Source organism: Marmota monax, unplaced genomic scaffold, assembly GCF_021218885.2.
Source record: "Marmota monax isolate L192 unplaced genomic scaffold, Marmota_monax_Labrador192_F-V1.1 WCK01_AAM20220418_F8-fsc00051, whole genome shotgun sequence".
NCBI lineage: Eukaryota > Metazoa > Chordata > Mammalia > Rodentia > Sciuridae > Marmota > Marmota monax.
In genome coordinates, this window is record NW_026695202.1 from 14,255,124 (window position 1) to 14,272,613 (window position 17,490).

The 17,490-nt window shown below is 51.5% G+C and overlaps 1 protein-coding gene and 1 long non-coding RNA gene across 2 annotated transcripts; both read right to left on the bottom strand.

Annotated features, from left to right (window-relative positions):
• Positions 1-1,313: 1,313 nt before the first annotated feature.
• Positions 1,314-2,907, bottom strand: LOC124083044 (malonyl-CoA-acyl carrier protein transacylase, mitochondrial-like). Its single transcript, XM_058574323.1, has 2 exons — positions 2,878-2,907; positions 1,314-2,536 (listed from the first exon to the last, which is right to left on the bottom strand). Exons 1-2 carry the CDS (start codon positions 2,905-2,907, stop codon positions 2,018-2,020), a joined length of 549 nt encoding a protein of 182 aa, XP_058430306.1. The 3' UTR covers positions 1,314-2,017.
• A 1,236-nt stretch (positions 2,908-4,143) lies between these two features.
• On the bottom strand, positions 4,144-16,393 carry LOC131423622 (uncharacterized). Its single transcript, XR_009225406.1, has 2 exons — positions 12,069-16,393; positions 4,144-11,429 (listed from the first exon to the last, which is right to left on the bottom strand). It is a non-coding gene; the product is annotated as an uncharacterized LOC131423622 (long non-coding RNA).
• Positions 16,394-17,490: the final 1,097 nt, after the last annotated feature.

Here is a 17,490-nt window from a genome sequence, read left to right on the forward strand (position 1 = left end):
ATTCTGTGCATCTACAACTACAAAAAAAAAAAAAAAGCCACTAAAGGCTTCAGGGACATGAAGGAGACAAGGGAGATGCCTGCAGGGATGAGTGGGACCATGAAGGGAAGGCCTCCAGTGGAAGAGCTGGCGCTGGAGAGACGGTGGCACAGGGTGACTGATGGAGGAGACCCGCTGTAGGGTCCATCCTTCTCAGTGTGGCCATGACTTCTCCAGGGTGGTAGGGACCTGGGGTAGCTGATCTCTTGGGCCAGGTTCATACCACAGCATCTCCCACAGACCATCCGAGGACAGGGACCTGGCTGAGCCTCTGACACAGGCAGGTGGCTGCAGCCTCTCTTCACCAACGCAGCTGTGACCCTGGGCTGACACCTTGGTGCTCATGCCAGGCAGTGCACCCACCAGAGGGCAAGAGGCAGAGCCCAGGAGGCTGCCTGCGAGGCTGCTCCCTTCACAGGCCAGCTGCAGCCTGCACATCTGGCTTCAGGCTGCTTCCACCCATCCCTGGCTGCAGCAGGGCCCAGCAGTCTTCACCGTCCCCAAGCCTTGGGACACTGCACATTCCCTCCACACTTGACCCACCTCCACACAGAGCCCAGCCCTGTGTGGAGGCGGGTCTTGGTGAACAATGGCTCAGAAAATCCACTGGTCACCTAGTGCCTCGATTCCTGAAGCCCTCCACATAGCAGAGCCCGGAGCAGGCCCTAGGCCAGCCAAGGTGGTGGAATGGACCTGGCCCTGGGGACGGCCACTGGGCCTGCTGGGGTGCAGGCTGTCTGGGGACAGTGGAGGGACTTCCCTCAGACCAAGGAGGCATGAGGGGCCCATCATGTGCCCACAGAGGGTTAAGGTGACCCTGACTCCCTGTGGAGAATACAGGCAGTGCCACTGCACTCAGCCAGACCCCGACTTCAAACAAAAGGGAGGAAATAAAAAGTCCTTTCTAAAGGGCTCCATGCCCTGGATGATACTCAGAGGAGGCCGAGATGAGAACTGAGTTCTGGGGGGACTCCGCAGTGGTCCTCAGCCAGGGCTGCAGGGAAACCTGGGGGGCATTCTGAGGTCATGATGCCTGGAAGCACTGCTCAGGCATGGAGTGGCCTGGAGCCAGGACAGAGGGGGACTGGCCCATACATGGACGGTTTCTGCCCAGAGGCCAACAGGGTCCTGGGCAGAAACACTATAGAATTGAAAATGAGAAGCCCCCATCCAGGGTGTGACTTGTGCCTAAGTAACAGTCCTGTTTTAAGACAATCCAGGGACTTCATTCCCACTGAGATGTCCCCCTGTCACTGAGAGATGGAAACACGAGGTGCAGAGCTCAGAGTGGCTGGTATTTAATGTCAGCTTGCACAGCTGGACATCAGAGAGTCTTGCTCGGCTCCTGGGGCCACAGACAGTGACCAGTGTGACCATGGATGGCACTTCATAAAGAGGTTGGGGCTCGCTGGGGGGGTCAGGGCCCAGCTGTCCTCCCTGCCTCAGCTCACCACAGTGCCCAGCTTGCTCAGGGAGCTCTGCCAGGGCCCAGGCCACCTGCTCTCTGGCACATGGCAGGACTTAACATGTGCTCCCTGGCTATAGGAATGCAGTTGAGTGAGGGGTGGGAAGTGTGGCTGCCAAGGTCACTTAGATCCTAAGCCTGTTAGATTCAGGGACAAAGGAGCCAGGAGTTTGGCCCCGGGTGACTGGCAGGCTGCAGGGCAGTGCAGGGCCCCTCTGGCTCCGGCCTGGCTGAAGCCATGCTGGCGTGTCCTCAGCATCCACAGGGCAGGGGCAAACCCTGCCTGGCTGAAGGGGCGGCAGGCATCCAGCTCTGCAGGTACCCAGTGCCCAGGTGGCCTTGGTCTTCACGAGGAGGAGGAGTGGGGTGCATCATGGAAAGAACCCCCCCTCTCAGTGCTCCTCACATGGCCCTGGACACGGGCCCACCTTCCCTCTCCATCCCGGGGCAGCCGGCGGCGGGGAGGGCCGGCCCAGCTCACCGGCTCTGCCCAGGGTCTCGAGCCCCTAGCAGTCACCGGGGAGACTCGCTGGGGTCCAGGTCCGCGTCCAGGTCCTCGCTGGCCCGCAGCACGTCCACGTGGCTGTAGCCCTTCCAGGCCTTCAGGTTACAGCTCCTCAGGATGCTCCCCAGCTGCTGGCCAGGGCCCACTTCCCACGTGCTGGGGAACTCGGTGCCCCTCCTCCTCTCGTATATGGCGTGCATGGTCTGCTCCCACTTCACTGGGGACACCACCTGCTGCCCCAGCAGCTGCCGGATGTGCGTGGGGTGGAGGTACCTGCTCCTGCTGACGTTAGAGTAGACGGCCACCAGCGGCTTCCTGATGGCCACTGTCTTTAAAACCTGTGCCAGGGGCTGCACAGCGGGCCCCATGAGGCGGGTGTGGAAGCCGCTGCTCACAGGCAGCATCTTGGTGCGTCTGAAGTGGTACCTGGAGGAATTCTTCTGGAGAAACCGCAGGGCCTGAGGGGGGGAAAGAGGCTCAGCCAGGAGGTCCTGGGAAGGACCCCAGGGGCAGAGGCGTGGTCCTCGCTGGGACCAAGTTCCTGGCCTGGGCTCAGCAGGGCGTTTCTCCCATGTGCACCCAGGTTTAGTCCCATGAGCCCTTGCGTGAGAACCTGATTCACATCTCTAGTTCCAGGTGAATGGGCTGGTGTGTGCCGTGTCCCCAGGGCCGCAGTTCTACCTGTTTGTGTCCGCATGCAGAGGGGTCACTTTTGCTGTCCAAAGCAAGGGGTCCTCCTTGGCACTAAGCGGCAGCCTGAGGGGCCTCCCACCTGGTGGAGGACAGGGATTCTCAACCAGGTGGTTCTGCCTCAGGCAGGGTCTGGAGACACTTTCTGCTGGTCACAGCTTGGGGAGAGTCCACTGACACGTGACAGGTACAGGCCAGGAGAGACCATCCTACCGGGCGAAGGACAGGGTCCCCAAACAAGGAATTGTCTGGTCCCTGATGTCAACGTCTCAGCCACGCTGAGAGCCTGTGAGGAGGGCGAGCAGAGGGGAGCTGCTCTGCCCACGGAACGCCAGACCTCTGCGTGGCCCAAACTCCAGCTGGGCAGACGAGGCCATCACACCCCATCTGCCCGGGGTGTCCTGAAGACTGGCATTTGTTATCGTTTAAGAGAAATCACATCGAAAACATTCAGCATGTGTGAAGCCCAGGATTGGATTCCTACTATCCCCAAATTAGAATTTCATTCTTCTCACCTATTTATGCCAAATTTTATACTCAATTATTATTTTGGGTGGGGGGTCCTGGGGTTGAATACAGGGACACTCGACTCCTGAGCCACATCCCCAGCCCTATTTTGTATTTTATTTAGAGACAGGGTCTCATTGAGTTGTTTAGAGCCTCACTTTTGCTGAGGCTGGCTTTGAACTTGTGATCCTCCTGCCTCAGTCTCCTGAGCCACTGGGATGACAGGCGTGCACCATCGCGCCCGACTACACTCAATTATTATTAAATGTTTTATTCCATCTTAAAAAAAATGGTAAAACGTGTGCACCTGCCAGTGGAGGAGGCAGTATTTGACCCGGCAGCCTGACTGTGCGCTGCTGCCACAGGCCGGTCCCTGGGGTCCCTGTGGCTCCTCTCCCTAGAGCCTCCAGTCATCACGGTGCACCTCAGCGCCACCTGGTGGAACCCACGCACATCTGGAGTCCAGGTTGCTGAGCTCCCAGGAGCTTCTGCTGGTGTGGGTTCCTGGAAGTCCCTCCGCGCTCTGTGCTCTCACCTCAAATCCAGGAAATCCAGGAGCCAATGAGGCCTGGCACAGCCAGAGGGAAGAGGACATGGGCGAGGCCCAGGCTGCCTCACAGAAGAGACTTAACACAATGGCCGGTGTCTGGAGCTGGATCCTGGGCAGTTTGCCAAGAGAGATTCAAATACCAACAAAGGTGTGGTCAGGGCCTCATCCTGGGCTCAGACGGCACCCTGACCCCAGCCCCTTCCCTGAGATGCAGGGCCAGTGGGAGGGACCAAGGGCCTTCATCCCCACCTCACTGGGCAGGTGGCTTTACATCCAGCAGATAGATGCACATACTCATTCAGACGGCAGTGACCAGGTCCAGAACCAAGGCAGGCGTTATGCTCGAATTCGGGACCCCCAAAAGACCACCAGAGACCAAGATCGATGTAAGCAGCAAAGAGGTGTTTATTGCGAGCTAGCTCGGTCCTCCGCGTGTGCACACAGCAACTGGTGACGCTGAGAGGCCCAAGCCCAGGGTTTGCAGCAGTTTTATACACTCTTTGGGGAAGGCAGGGACTTCACATACATCATAGCATCTCTTAGCAAATCATCACACACCGCAGGAAAATCAAATAACAACTCTAAAACATGATTAGCACATTCACTGGCGGGAACAAGTTGGGTAGGGGTGATTGGTTACTACAAGAGGGGGATTCATTTGAACTGATTGGTTTAAGCCAAGAGGGGTGTACGTGCTGAACTACATGGTTTCCCAACACGTTATCAACCACCATAAACTACTGGGAGGGTCATCTGGCGTCCCAGGTATTTCCCTGTCTCATGCTGAGAGGTGGTTGCTAGGGAGTTACTATGGGTCCTCACCTAGCCTGACTGAGTCAGGGACACCTGGCACCGCAGACCTCTCCTGTTATTTACAGACAAACAACTCAGCAGGGTGGGTATGTGCCTAGGAGTGCTCTGTGGGTCTTTCCAAGGACAAGGGTCATGCCCCCTTCCTTGGACAGGCTTTGCTCTGAGGTAGAGGCTGGTTTTTCACCTGGGATTGAACCCAGGGCCTTGTGCATGTAAGGCAAGCACTCTACCCACTGAGCTATATCCCCAGCCCCTGAATTCACCTTTTTCTTCCAGTGGAAATCTAGTGCCTTCTGATGCAGCTACCAGGAGCCCCTTCTCCATCAAAGAGTCCTGGGCTGGGGATGTGGCTCACGCGGTAGCGTGCTCGCCTGGCATACGCGGAGTGCTAGGTTCGATCCTCAGCACCACATACAAACAAAGATGATGTGTCCGCCGAAAACTAAAAAATAAATATTAAAAAATTCTCTCTCTAAAAAAAAATAAAAATAAATAAAGATGTTAAAAAAAAAGAGTCCTAATTAAGCTTTTGCAGGGACATTCCACACAATTAAGGTTCTTATCAGCAAGATTTTACAAAGAGTGTCAACAGGGTTTCACAGGAGTTTTCAGACAGCTCCGAGTGGTTTGCAGCTTAGGCCAGGCTTCACTTTCCTGTAAAACCTAGGTCTGCCATTGAGCGTGTTGCTGTACACAATTACTATTCTGTGTTCGTGGTAAAAACTTGTGAAGCCTCTGTGTAGCCTAAGAATATGGGACAAAAGGTACCTGCCATGTCACCACCCACTAGAATATAAGCCCCACCACTGGGCATAAATTTAAAAGGATTTCCAGACCCAAGGTCCAGAGGTTTAGGCACCATCCCCTGTGGACTGCTGCAGCGTAAATAAACCTGCTTCCTGATTATCCTGTGGGGGTCCAGCCTCATCTGTCCCACATCACACCAGATCCGCCTCAAGAACCTCTGAGGCCCTCCGCAGTGCCTGTCCTGGGTCTGCCTCTTGTTTTCTCTTTCCTGAGGCCCAGTCACTAACTTTCTGTCCCTGCATTGCCTCTGACTTAGGCAGGCATTAGCCCTTGTCTCTGGGCTTAGCTCCTCTTAGGAAAAAAGAGGCCAGGTACAGTGACTGAAGGAGGAGGCTCTCAAGTTCGAGGCCAGCTTCAGCAATTTAGCCAGGTCTCAAAATAAAAGAATAAAAAGGGCAGGGCATGGTGGCCACGCCTGTCATCCCAGTGGCTCAGGAGGCTGAGGTAGGAGGATCACAAGTTCAAAGCCAGCCTCAGCAAAAGTGAGGTGCTAAGTAACTCAGTGAGACCCTGTCTCTAAATAAAATACAAAACAGGGTTGGGGATGTGGCTCAGTGGCCGAGTGCCCCTGAGTTCAATCCCGGTACCAAAATAAATAAATAAATAGGGCTGGTGTAATGCTGGATTTTAGGGACCCTGAAAGACTTCCAGGGGCTGAATCTGATGCAAGCATACAAGAGTCTTTATTGCAACTCGAGCCTGGACTCACAACCGTTTCTGATGCAGCGGTTCTGAGGAGTGAGTCCTGGTCCTTTGTTCAGTGAGATTTTATAGGTTTTTGGAGATACTCTAATATCACACAGCAAATCATTCCCTACCGCGGGAAAATCAAACAATTCTTAACATTGATGAGCACACTCATTGGCGGGAACAAGTTGTCGGGTAAGTGTGATTGGCTAGTACAAGGGGTGGATACATTTAAACTGATTGGTTTAAGCTGTGAGGAGTGGCAAAGATGTACATTCTAAGCTACACGGTTTCCTAACATGTTATCAATCACTGAGACCACTGGGGGTCGCCTGGCATTCCAGATATCTTCTCTGTCTCACTCTGATGGGCTGATGCTAGGGGGTTGCTTGGGTTCTCACAGTCAGGCCTTAGGCCTCAAACATTCTTTGGTCTTTTCAGGTGTCGTGAGGGGGCAAAATTACAACATACGCAGTCGAGGGGAGAAATAAAGAATGTCCACACACTTCTGCCCTTTCAATGCGTTATTCACTCAAATTACTCAATACAATTTCACTCTATAGGTTCTTAGGTTCTTTTTTTTTTAATATTTATTTTTTAGTTGTAGTTGGACACAATACCTTTATTTTATTCATATATTTTTATGTGGTGCTGAGGATCAAACCCAGGGTCTCACATGTACAAGGCGAGTGCTCTACCGCTGAGCCACACCCTCAGCCCCCGTTCTTAGGTTCTTGATCAAGAAAATGACAATCCTTAATGTTAGGCACTGCCATAGACATGATCAATTCTCAAGGAACACCCAGGCTCCTGGCCTGAAGCGGTGAGGTTCCAGAGGTGGTCCAGTCTCATAGAGGGCCTTCAGCTGTGGCCACACATCTTGGTGGGCCTGCTGCAGGGCCCTGAGGGATTGCAAAAGCTGGTAATCCTCAAATTCAGCAAGTCAGTCAGACTGTAAATCGGGAATCAAAGGGGGCGCTATTCCAAAAGGGGGAAGTCCTATTTTGTACGGAGAGTTCTGCACTCTACACAGGGCATAGGGAAGGAGAGCCACCCAGTCACTGCCAGTCTCCATGGACAATTTAGTTAGGGTCTCTTTTAGAGGCTATTCATCCTCTCTACATGTCCTGAACTTTAGGGTCTATATGAACAATGTAGTTTCCAATTGGTCCCCAAAACATTAGCCAAGCTCTGAATTACCTTGGAAATGAAAGCTGGTCCATTGTCTGACTCTCTCATTACTGGGAGGCCATACCTGGGCAGCATGTCTTCTAGTAGCTTCTTTGCCACCATCAGTGCTGTCTCATGCTTGGTGGGAAATGCTTCAACCCATCCTGAAAAAGTATCTATAAAAACTAACAGATATTTATAACCATATTTTCCTGGTTTTACCTCAGTGAAATCCACTTCCCAATAAGCTCCAGGCTCATCACCTCTCTGTCGTGATCCTGAGTTGACCTCAGGCTGGGTTGCATTTCTCAGCTGGCAGGCTTTGCAACTAGCTACAATCTGATCAATCTTAGAATGTGCATCTTTAATCTTTATTTTGGTGTGTCTTACCAGGTCTTGCATCTTTTAGTGCCCATGTGAGTGGTCTGGTGCATTTTTAGCAATAGCTGTTCTCCCATTCTTTCAGGTAGTGTGACTTGGTCTTCCGCCACCCGGTACCATTCTTGGGTAATTTATGAATCCAGTCCAGGTCTTCTTTAGTATATTGGGGAAGGTCTGGTAGCTGTCTGGGTCCTGGGTCTGGAAGGTTGGTTACTAAGACAGGATCCCTGCGAAGGGCAACTTCCCAGGCCGTCTTGTCAGCCAGGTTTTTACCTCTGGCTACAGGGTCTTTGAGATTCTGATGCCCTGGACAGTGGACAATGGCTAATTTCTTTGGCAGCCACAGGGCAATAATTAGGGCTAATATTTCTTCTTTGTTTTTAATAGCCTTCCCTTCTGCGGTCAGGATCCCCCTTTCCTTACAGATGGCTCCATGTATGTGGGCAGTGGCAAATGCAGAGCGACTGTCAGTGTACACAGTCAGCTTCTTGTCCTTACCCAGCGTTAATGCTTAGGTCAGTGTCACTAACTGGGCTCTCTGGGTGGAAGTCCCAGCTAGTACAGGCTGAGCCCAGATCACCTGGGTCTCAGTCACTACCGCTGCACTGACCAGCTCAGAAAAAGCTGCTTCCATCCGTGAACCACAGAGGTCAATAAGCTCCAGGCTTATCACCTGGACAACAAGAGGTCAGCATCAGGTAAAGGCTGATCCTTAAGGTCCTCTCAAATGCTGAATGCCGTGAGCCTGAGCCAAAATTCCTGCGCAATCATGCAGAGGTGTCTCCAAGTCTGGGTCCAGTAGCAGGGTCGAGGGGTTGAGTGCTGAGGGTGTCTGGAAATTGATTCTGAAAGGGTCAAGTAGCAAACCCTGGAAGGGAGGAAGTCTGATGTTGCTGAGCCATCGATCCAGTGATTGCCTCAGCACCCCTTGAACTGTGTGGGGTGTGGGGATGTACAGTTCTTGTCCCATGTCAGCTTATCTGCATCTTTCACCATCAGGGAGGTGGCTGCAATCATCCTCAGACAAGGTGGCCATCCGGCCCCCACAGGATCTAGCCTCTTCGACAGTTACACCACTGGCCTCTTCCATGGGCCCAGATACTGGGTCAGGACTCCCTTGGCAACTCCCTTGTGCTCCGCAATGTACAGGTGAAAGGGCTTAGTGACATCAGGGAGTCCAAGGGCAGGGGCTGACAGCAAGGCAGTCTTAATTTGGTTAAAAGACTGATCCATTTTCTCAGTCCACTGAAACTGTTGCCCTTCCTTAGTGGCTTCATAGAGGGGCTTTGCAAGCTCAGCAAAGCTAGGGACCCACGATCTATAGAAACCTGCTGACCCCAGGAATTCCCTCACCTGACGCGGGGTCTGGGGCCTCGGAATTCTTAGCACAGTCTCTTTTCTAGCTTGCGTGAGCCACTATTGTCCTTCCTTTATCAAGTAGCCCAGGTAAGTTACCTCTGGCTTCCAGATTTGGGCCTTTTTTAGCTGAAGCAGGATAACCCACGCCTCCCAGGCTCTGAGTAAGGCCTTAGTCCCGGCATGCATTCCTCTCTGGTCTTGGTGGCAATCAGCAAGTCATCAACATACTGCAAAAGGGTTAAGTCAGGGTGTTCTGTTCTGAACTCACCAAGTCCTCATGCAGCGCCTCATCGAAGATGGTTGGAGAGTCTTTGAATCCTTGGGGGAGTCTGGTCCAGATTAGTTGTCCACTGATGCCTTTCTCAACCTCTGTCCACTCAAAGGCAAACAATTTCTGGCTTTTGGGTGCCAGGGCAGGCTGAAAAAAGCATCCTTCAAGTCCAGGACAGTGTACCACTGCCGTTCTGGTGGAAGTGCATTCAGGAGGGTGTATGGGTTGGGGACAGTTGGGTGGATGTCCATCACCCTCTTGTTTACTTCCTTCAGGTCTTGTACTGTCTGACAGTCATCTGACTGGGGCTTGTGGACTGGCAGCAAAGGAGTGTTCCAGGCCGACTGCCAGGGTTTCAGCACCCCCAATTCCAACAGACACCGGATGAGGGATGTTATCCCCACTCCGGCTTCCATGGACACTGGGTAATGTCAAACCCTGACTGGTCTGCGCCAGGTTCTAACTCGATGAAGATTGCAGGCCTGTGCTTTGCCAGCCCCCCACCCTGCCCAAGCTTCAGGGTAGGATTGCAGCCAGTAATGTATGTTTTCATTAATGGGTACCAGCTGCTGGTGAAGCCAGTATTCATCCTCCAGGGCAAGAGTTAATACCTGGATGGGGCTTTTTGGTAAGTAAGTCTATTCCCAACAAGGGGTAGGGGCATTCTGGGATCACCATGAACCAGTGGGATACCCCGCCCATGCCTAGGTCCACTGTCCCTCGGGTAGTCCATGAATTTGGCTCATTCCAGTAGCTCCCTGTACCCAGGATGTCTTTCCTGGTAACTTTCCTTGGAGTTTCAACAGGACGGAATGCTGAGCTCCAGCGTCCACCAACCAGAAAGTCTATCAGAGTCCCCTCCACCTTAAGAGTCACCCTGGGTTCGAGGAGGGGAGCTGAACCCCAACTCTCCTAGTCACTATCTGGGTTGTTCATGCTTAGAATAGGGCAAAGGCGCCTCCCCTCTCCTTGGCCCCTAGACCTTTTGGGACAGTCTTTTTTTTTTTTATAACACAATACCTTTTTTTTTCCCTTTATTTTTATGTGGTGCTGAGGATTGAACCCAGTGCCTCACACATGCAAGGCAAGTGTTCTACCACTGAGCCACAACCCCACCCCTTGGGACAGTCCTTGAGCCAGTGCCCTATTCCCTTGCAATAGACACTCTGATTCTTTTGCAGATCCTGCCTTCCTCCCGCAGGGCTCCTCTTACCCTCTGGCGGTCCTCTGGTGGGGGGAGGGTGTCGCTGCCGCTTATTGCTGTTACCAGGACTTGGTCATCTCCCCGGTCGCCTTCACTTGTCTGTCCTCTGGCCAGTCCCGCTTGTTGTACACTTTCTGGGCTGTGGCCAGCAAGTCCTGGTTTCCCCTTCCAAATCGTCCAGCTTCTGTAACTTTCTTCTAATGTCTGGCGCTCACTGCTTTACAAAGGCATCACTACTGCCGCCGGTTTTCCTCTGTTTCTGGGGGTGGACTGTCTAAAGGCCTCCAGCCTCTAAACAGCCGCCTGGAGATTCCTCCTAACCCTGATGAACTCTGTATACCCGGGCCAAATGGGTAGGTTCCAAGGTGCCTGCCTTCAGCCGTATGCAGTCCCATGGTCCTGTCTGGGCGGCTCAGAGGAAAGGCGCTGTTCATTATATCTGGATCGGTCCGGGCCGCCGCCGCCATCCCCAGGGTCTCCGACCTCCCTCCGTCTGTCTGGCTGCGCTCCCTCTCCTGGTCGCGGAGGGTGCGCAGCCACTGTCCACGGTCGTCCCAGGCGGGCTGCGGGTAGACAGCGCTGTCCAGGAGGGTCGGTCTGATGGGTTTCCGAGAACTTAGCATTCTGCTTTCCCCAGTTATTCAAATCACTAGTGGCCAACGGCCGCCAGTGAAGGGGCTGAATCCCGCCTCGTCCAGGGTCCTGCCACCCCGAGAGGAGAGACTGTGGAGCCTTTTGGTGGCGCTCGGAGCGTGAGTCCACTGCACCTACACCACTGTCAGGGGCAGGGGTAGGAATGGGAAAAAGGTTGTTACTGGGTGTTAGTGGGAGGGGGCTGGGACGGTGGCGGAGACAGGAGTTCCTCGTCCATGCCGCTCTGCAGAGCTGGGTAAAAGGGTTCGGGGGCAGGAGGACAGGTTGGGGGCGCTGGCCGCCACGGCCTGTGTCTTCCTTAAGCGCCAGGATCTTTGAAGAATTTCTCTGCAAAAAAGGAACAAGCCAGGAGGGAGGGTTTCGGACCAAGTCCTGCCAGACAGGATGTATAGCACCTGGTCTGGTATCTGGAGCTGCCTGGGAGAAAAACTTGGGTTTTAACAAGAAATATAATTTCTGAGTCAAAAGTGCCACTGGGTGGCCATCCAACGCCAAAAGTAGGCTATTCAGAAGTACAGAGAGTCTGAAGTTTTCTTTACCTCAACACTGAAATCCTGCCCTCTCTCCTGAATCTCATATCAAAATGAGACACTACCAAAGAAAGGGGGGTGGTCTGAGTCTGTCCCATTTCATCCTGTGTCAGCCCAACGTAAAACAATGCCACAGTGCCGTCACACTCAACAGAAACACAGACCGACAGATTGCCTTTTCAGAGTGAAGACAAAAACGAAAGTAGGGTGTTGGCCACAGCAACCCGCCTGTCCCTAAAATCAGACAAACAGATTGGGGGAGTCTATATTCTCCTCTGATTGGGTCTGAAGATCCTTTGGGGGGGGTCTCGGACGTCTCCCAGAGGCCCGGCTGGCAACCCTCCAGAGCGTCTGCCAAGGCCAATTGCCAGCCCAAAATACAGACTCTATGGGCCGTCGTCAGAACAAGGACAGACAACAAGAAAACAAGACTCACCGATTGGTGTCAGATTCTCCGGTTTGAGGGTGCTGGGGTCTGGGGGATCCCCCGGATAAGATATCTTCTCTTCCAGATATCTTCCCTGTCTCATGCTGATTGGTTGTTGCTGGGGGTTGCTTGGGTTATCAAGGTCAGGCCTTAGGCCTCAAACACTTTTTGGTCTTTCCAGGAACTAGCATTGCGGAGTCAGGGACATCTGGCGCCACAGACCTCTCCTGTTGTTCACAGACAAATAACTCTGTGGGTTTTCCAAGAACAAGGGTCACCCCCCTTTGGACAGGCCCTGCTCTGAGGTAGAGGCTGTTTTTTCTAAAACAGAGTCACATCAGTTTCTCACTTAGGGTGCAGAACAATGGTGAAGCACCCCCTGGCTCAATCCCTAGTACAAAAAAAAAAAAGGAAAGCAAGCAAAGAAGTTTTTCTGATTATCAAGTGTATACAGAAACTTTTCTAAATATGTCTCTATACAGAAAATGATGCTGGGCTGGGGTTGTTGCTCAGCGAAAGAGTTCTTGCCTAGCATGGTAAGGCACTGGGTTCAATTCTCAGCACCATGTACAAAGAAGTAAAATAAAGGTCCATTGACAACTAAAAAAATATAATATAATATAATATATATATAATATAATATAATATATATATAAATTAATATAATAAATATAATATAATATATATATAAATTAAAAGCATTAAACAAATTAAAAAGAAAAAATGATGTGGACACTCACTGCTGGGCACAGTGGCTCATGCCTGTAATCTCAGCCACTCTGCAGGCTGAGGCAGAAAGACTGTAAATTTGAGGTTAGCCTAAGCAACTTAGTGAGGCCCTATCAGTTTAGGAGACTGGGTTCAAATAAAAAGGGCTGAAAATGTAGCTCAATGATAGAGTGCCTCTGCATTCAATCCCTAGGACATTAAAACAAAGCAAAACACAACAAACCAAAATCCTAAGCTACCAGCACCCTTCTGCCCAGAGATGACCACTGTTCCCACTTTGCGGTTGGGTATTTTCTTCTGGACCTTTATAAGTGAATTTAAAATAATATATGGGATTGCACTAGATGCACTGATCTAAAAGCATGTCATTCCATTAACACATAATCAACTCCTACAATAATAGCACCTGCATTTATTGAACACCTACCATGTGCCAGATACCACCCAGAGGGCTTCCTATGTTTGCATCCTGACAACAGCCCTGGAAGACAGAAATTTCATGGAGGAGGAAATCCAGCATCAGAGAGGCCCAAGCACTTGCCTAAGGCCACACAAGTTACAGGTGGCAGAGTCAGGATTCAAACTCAGGGCAGAGTTCCAGCTGTCACACACTAGGTGGCCAGTTCTTTACCCTATAAAAGGCTAATCCCCACCCCCACCCTCTAGTTTTGCCTTGGAGGGTTCACAGGCTTGTGGAAGCCTACTACAGATCCTAAAATCAGATGATGCAGAGAGATCTGGGTTCAAATGCAGACCTTCCAACCTCTTGGCTGTGTGGCTTTGGACTGGTTAGGACCCCACCCTGAGGCTCGGTTTCCTCATCTATAAGTTGGGGAGACCTATTCCGCAGGGTCTGTGAGGGGCACATGAAAACAGGCAGGCACTATGCCCTGCCCTCTAGGTCTCGGTGGCCTCCACCCCCAGCAGACACCCCCGGGCTCTGGAGCAAATGAAATGCCACTATGAGGTGCTAGCCTCTGGCTGCCCTGGGACCTGGGTCAACTCAGGGGACAACAGTTAAATCCTCTAACGGAACAGTTCCTGTTTACAAATCTTCTCCTGTAGTTAGAGGATTTTCCAAATAAAGTGTCACCCCAAAGTTGGGGACAAAAGTCAGGATAGCAAGGAAAACACAGGGCCATTGAAAACCTGCCCTGGCTTCTGGCTGCCCCATAGGAGGCTCCAGCCTTCCCAGAAGGCCTGGGCCCTCACAGCCCTCACGTCTGCACAGGTCTCCCCTCAATGAGGCCACCCCGACTGGCGTGTTGGAGTGCCCACTAATAAATATATTGCTCTTTTTTTTTTTTTTTTTTTGTGGTACCAGGGTGCTCTACCACTGAGCCACATCCCTGGCCCTTTGGTTTTCAGTTTGAGACAGAGTCTAAGTTGCTGAGGCTGGCCTCGAACTTGTGAATCTCCTGCCTCAGCCTCCGGAGTAGCTGGGACTATAGGCATGCGACACATACCTGGCTCATCCATAGTTGCTAAATGAATGACCCAAAAAGATTCCGATTGAAGACAGAACTCAACCTGAAGGAGGTGCCACAGTGACCCTTGCAGCGCAGACACACGCGGTCCTAGAACTGAAGTAGGGACAGAAGTGGATGGACACCAAGGAATAGCAGGAAGCAGGTTTATTGGGCTGCAGGGTTCAGAGGTGGCTCTCACCTAAGAATTCCTCCCTGAATCCAGTTCAGGAGTGTTTAGAACTTTATGCCCAGTGTATGGGGGGAGGGGGAGCTCAGAGGCTCACAATCTGTGGAAGGCCACAAAAATAGTTTTTTATTTTTATTCTTTTACTGTTGTGGGCACCCAATTCAGGCCAAGGACACTCTCTGTGAAAATCAGTGTCTGGGAAAGGGAGGGTCCCCCTCCCCTTTCTTCCCACCAGCTGGATCCAAATGGCCCTGAGCACGGTCCTTTGAGATAGGAGCCCTTGTGAAGACCTGGGGTTAGTTTTTCTTATCACTGTGTGTCTGCAGGCTTAACCCCTGCCTGCCTGGAAATTCTTTTGCAGAAGTTTTGTTGAGAGCCTGAGAACAAATTTTGGTGGGGGTCTCTGGAGAAGCTCAATTAAGATTTTCTGTGGAGAAGGTGGGGGGCACTACAGGACAGCAGAAAGGGCTCAGCTGGGGCTGGGAGGCCCCAGAGGCCAGGACCCTCTCTCAAGGCAGGACCCAAAGCCTGGGGGCTCTGGGACAGGCCAGCAGGTCTCACAGAGCTGAGGACACTGAGGTTAAGGAGGCTTGAGGGCCAGCAATGTGGAACAGAGGGAGGGAGGGCATCGCAGAGGAGGCTGGGGGCCTATGGTCTCCATCTGCCTCTGCGCCCCCTGCTGGGTGGCCTCCCCGTGTAGAGCCTGTTTCCTCATCTGACAAATGGGGTCCTGAGTCCTCTCCTGCTGGTATGTGGACCCCTGGCTAAGCTCCAGTGTGTGCGGTCACTTGTGGCCCTGAGGGCAGTTCATTGGAAGGACCACAGGAGATAATGGGAGGGAACACGCTGAGCCTGAGCAGTTTGGGGGCCTGAACAGATGGCCACTGTCACTGTTATCATTTGCCATCTAGCCCGGTGTCCTTTTTTAAAAAATATTTTTTAGTTGTAGATGGACACAGTACTTTTTATCTTTGTCATCCTAGGTGACGCTCTACCGCTGAGCCCCAGCCCAGCCTACACCCTGCCCCCTCCTTTTGAAACCGATCAGAAGTCAAGCCCTTACTCAGATGGATTTTGCCTCCTCTTCCTCCTTTGTCCTTTTCTTTCTTTTTTTCTTTTTCATCTTTAATTTAAGAGACAGGATCTCCCTATGCCGCCCAGATTGGCCCTAAGCCCCTGGGCTCAGGTGATCCCTCTGCCTCAGCCTCCTGAGCAGCTGTGTAAGATTAATGTCCTCTTTTCTCAAAGTTAAGCCTGTAGAGTGAGTTTCCTAACAAGCAACAAAAATGTGTCTGCGGTAATCTAATCAGGTTAAGGTTGAAAGTAGCCATTTGGAGCATCAAACAGAGAGCCCTTTGGCCTCCTCTTCCAATCACGTTGCCTGGAGTGTAGGAGGTCATCCACCAACTAGAGCCCTCCCACTGCCCTCCCAATTTTAAATTAGTCCCTGGACAGGGCCAGGTGCAGTGCTGATTGGGGAGCAGGTTTAATTCTGCTCTAGTGACCCAGAGGGGTTACTGCCGAAAAATCTCTAGACCTTGGAGTCTGGAAATTCTTTGAGATTTATTTTGAGTGGGTGGTTACATAACAGTCACTTTTTTTTTTTTCTAAGAGAGAGAGAGAGAGAGAATTTTTTAATACTTATTTTCTAGTTTTCGGTGGACACAACATCTTTATTTTTTTATTTTTATGTGGTGCTGAGGATGGAACCCAGCACCCCGCGCATGCCAGGCGAGCGCACTACCGCTTGAGCCACATCCCCAGCCCCACATTCACAGTCACTTTTTGTTCTACATTCTTAGGTTGGACAGAGGTTGCACCACTTTTTACCAAGGAAAAAAGAAATAGTGATTTTGCACAGCAACAGGCTCCATGGCAAAGCCAGCTTTTATAAGGACAAAGCTTGAAACCAGCTGAGCAGAAGTCCTGAGAAGGGGAGAGCTTGTTCTCCCCTTTCTTTCCTCCCCCTGCCAGCTGTTACCATGGGCCCATTTGTAACTTATCTTAAAAATGTAGACATCTCTGTGAAGCCCAGCTCAAGGCCAGAGGCCTTGTTCTCACATTTCTACAAACTACTACACTGGATATGTTTGTGAAAAACTAGTAACTCTAGTCACCTAGAGTGCAGAAGTCCTGTTGACATTCTTCATAAGAATCTCGAGGAGAGAAGCTTTTGTGTTACGATTATGGTGGGGGTCCTTTTGGGGGCAACATCATGCCAGTAACTTTTGAGCACCTGTCTGATTTCTTTTTCTAAAAAAATACCTTTATTTTATTTATTTTTATGTGGTGCTGAGGATCGAACCCAGGGCCTTGCACATGTGAGGTGAGCGCTCTACAGCTGAGCCACAACCCCAGCCCCACCTATCTGATTTCTTGTGGCACCTGGGATAACAGACTGTGTCCCACCTCCTGCTCCAGTGGATTATTACCATGGAACTCTGCACGGTAAGTACGTTTGAAGCCAGAATTAGACAGGCAGTCGGTATAGATAAGTAAATCTAAAGTGGCACCCCCTTTCTCCACAGAAAAGTCACCAGCACTCTAGGTGACTAGAGTTACTAGTTTTTCACAAACATATCCAGTGTAGTAGTTTGTAGAAATGTGAGAACAAGGCCTCTGGCCTTGAGCTGGGCTTCACAGAGATGTCTACATTTTTAAGATAAGTTACAAATGGGCCCATGGTAACAGCTGGCAGGGGGAGGAAAGAAAGGGGAGAACAAGCTCTCCCCTTCTCAGGTGTGGTCCTTGAAGGGTTAACTTTCCCAGAACAGTGAAAGAAAAAGCTGCTTTTATGTGAACTTCTGAGCCCCTCCCCTTACATGCTGGGGATAAAACTCTGAAACTCCCTGAACTCGGGGTTCAGGGGATTGATTGGTTACAGCAAAAGCTGTGCCCCCTGAACCTGGCTGCAGCCAAATAAAACTGTTTCCTGCTGTCTTCGGTGCCTGGCCTCGCCTCTTGGTCCCTACAACAAATCGAGTCAGGTGGATCAAGGAGGCCAATTTTGAGAGTCTGGGAACTGGAGACTGTCCCCTGAGGGACT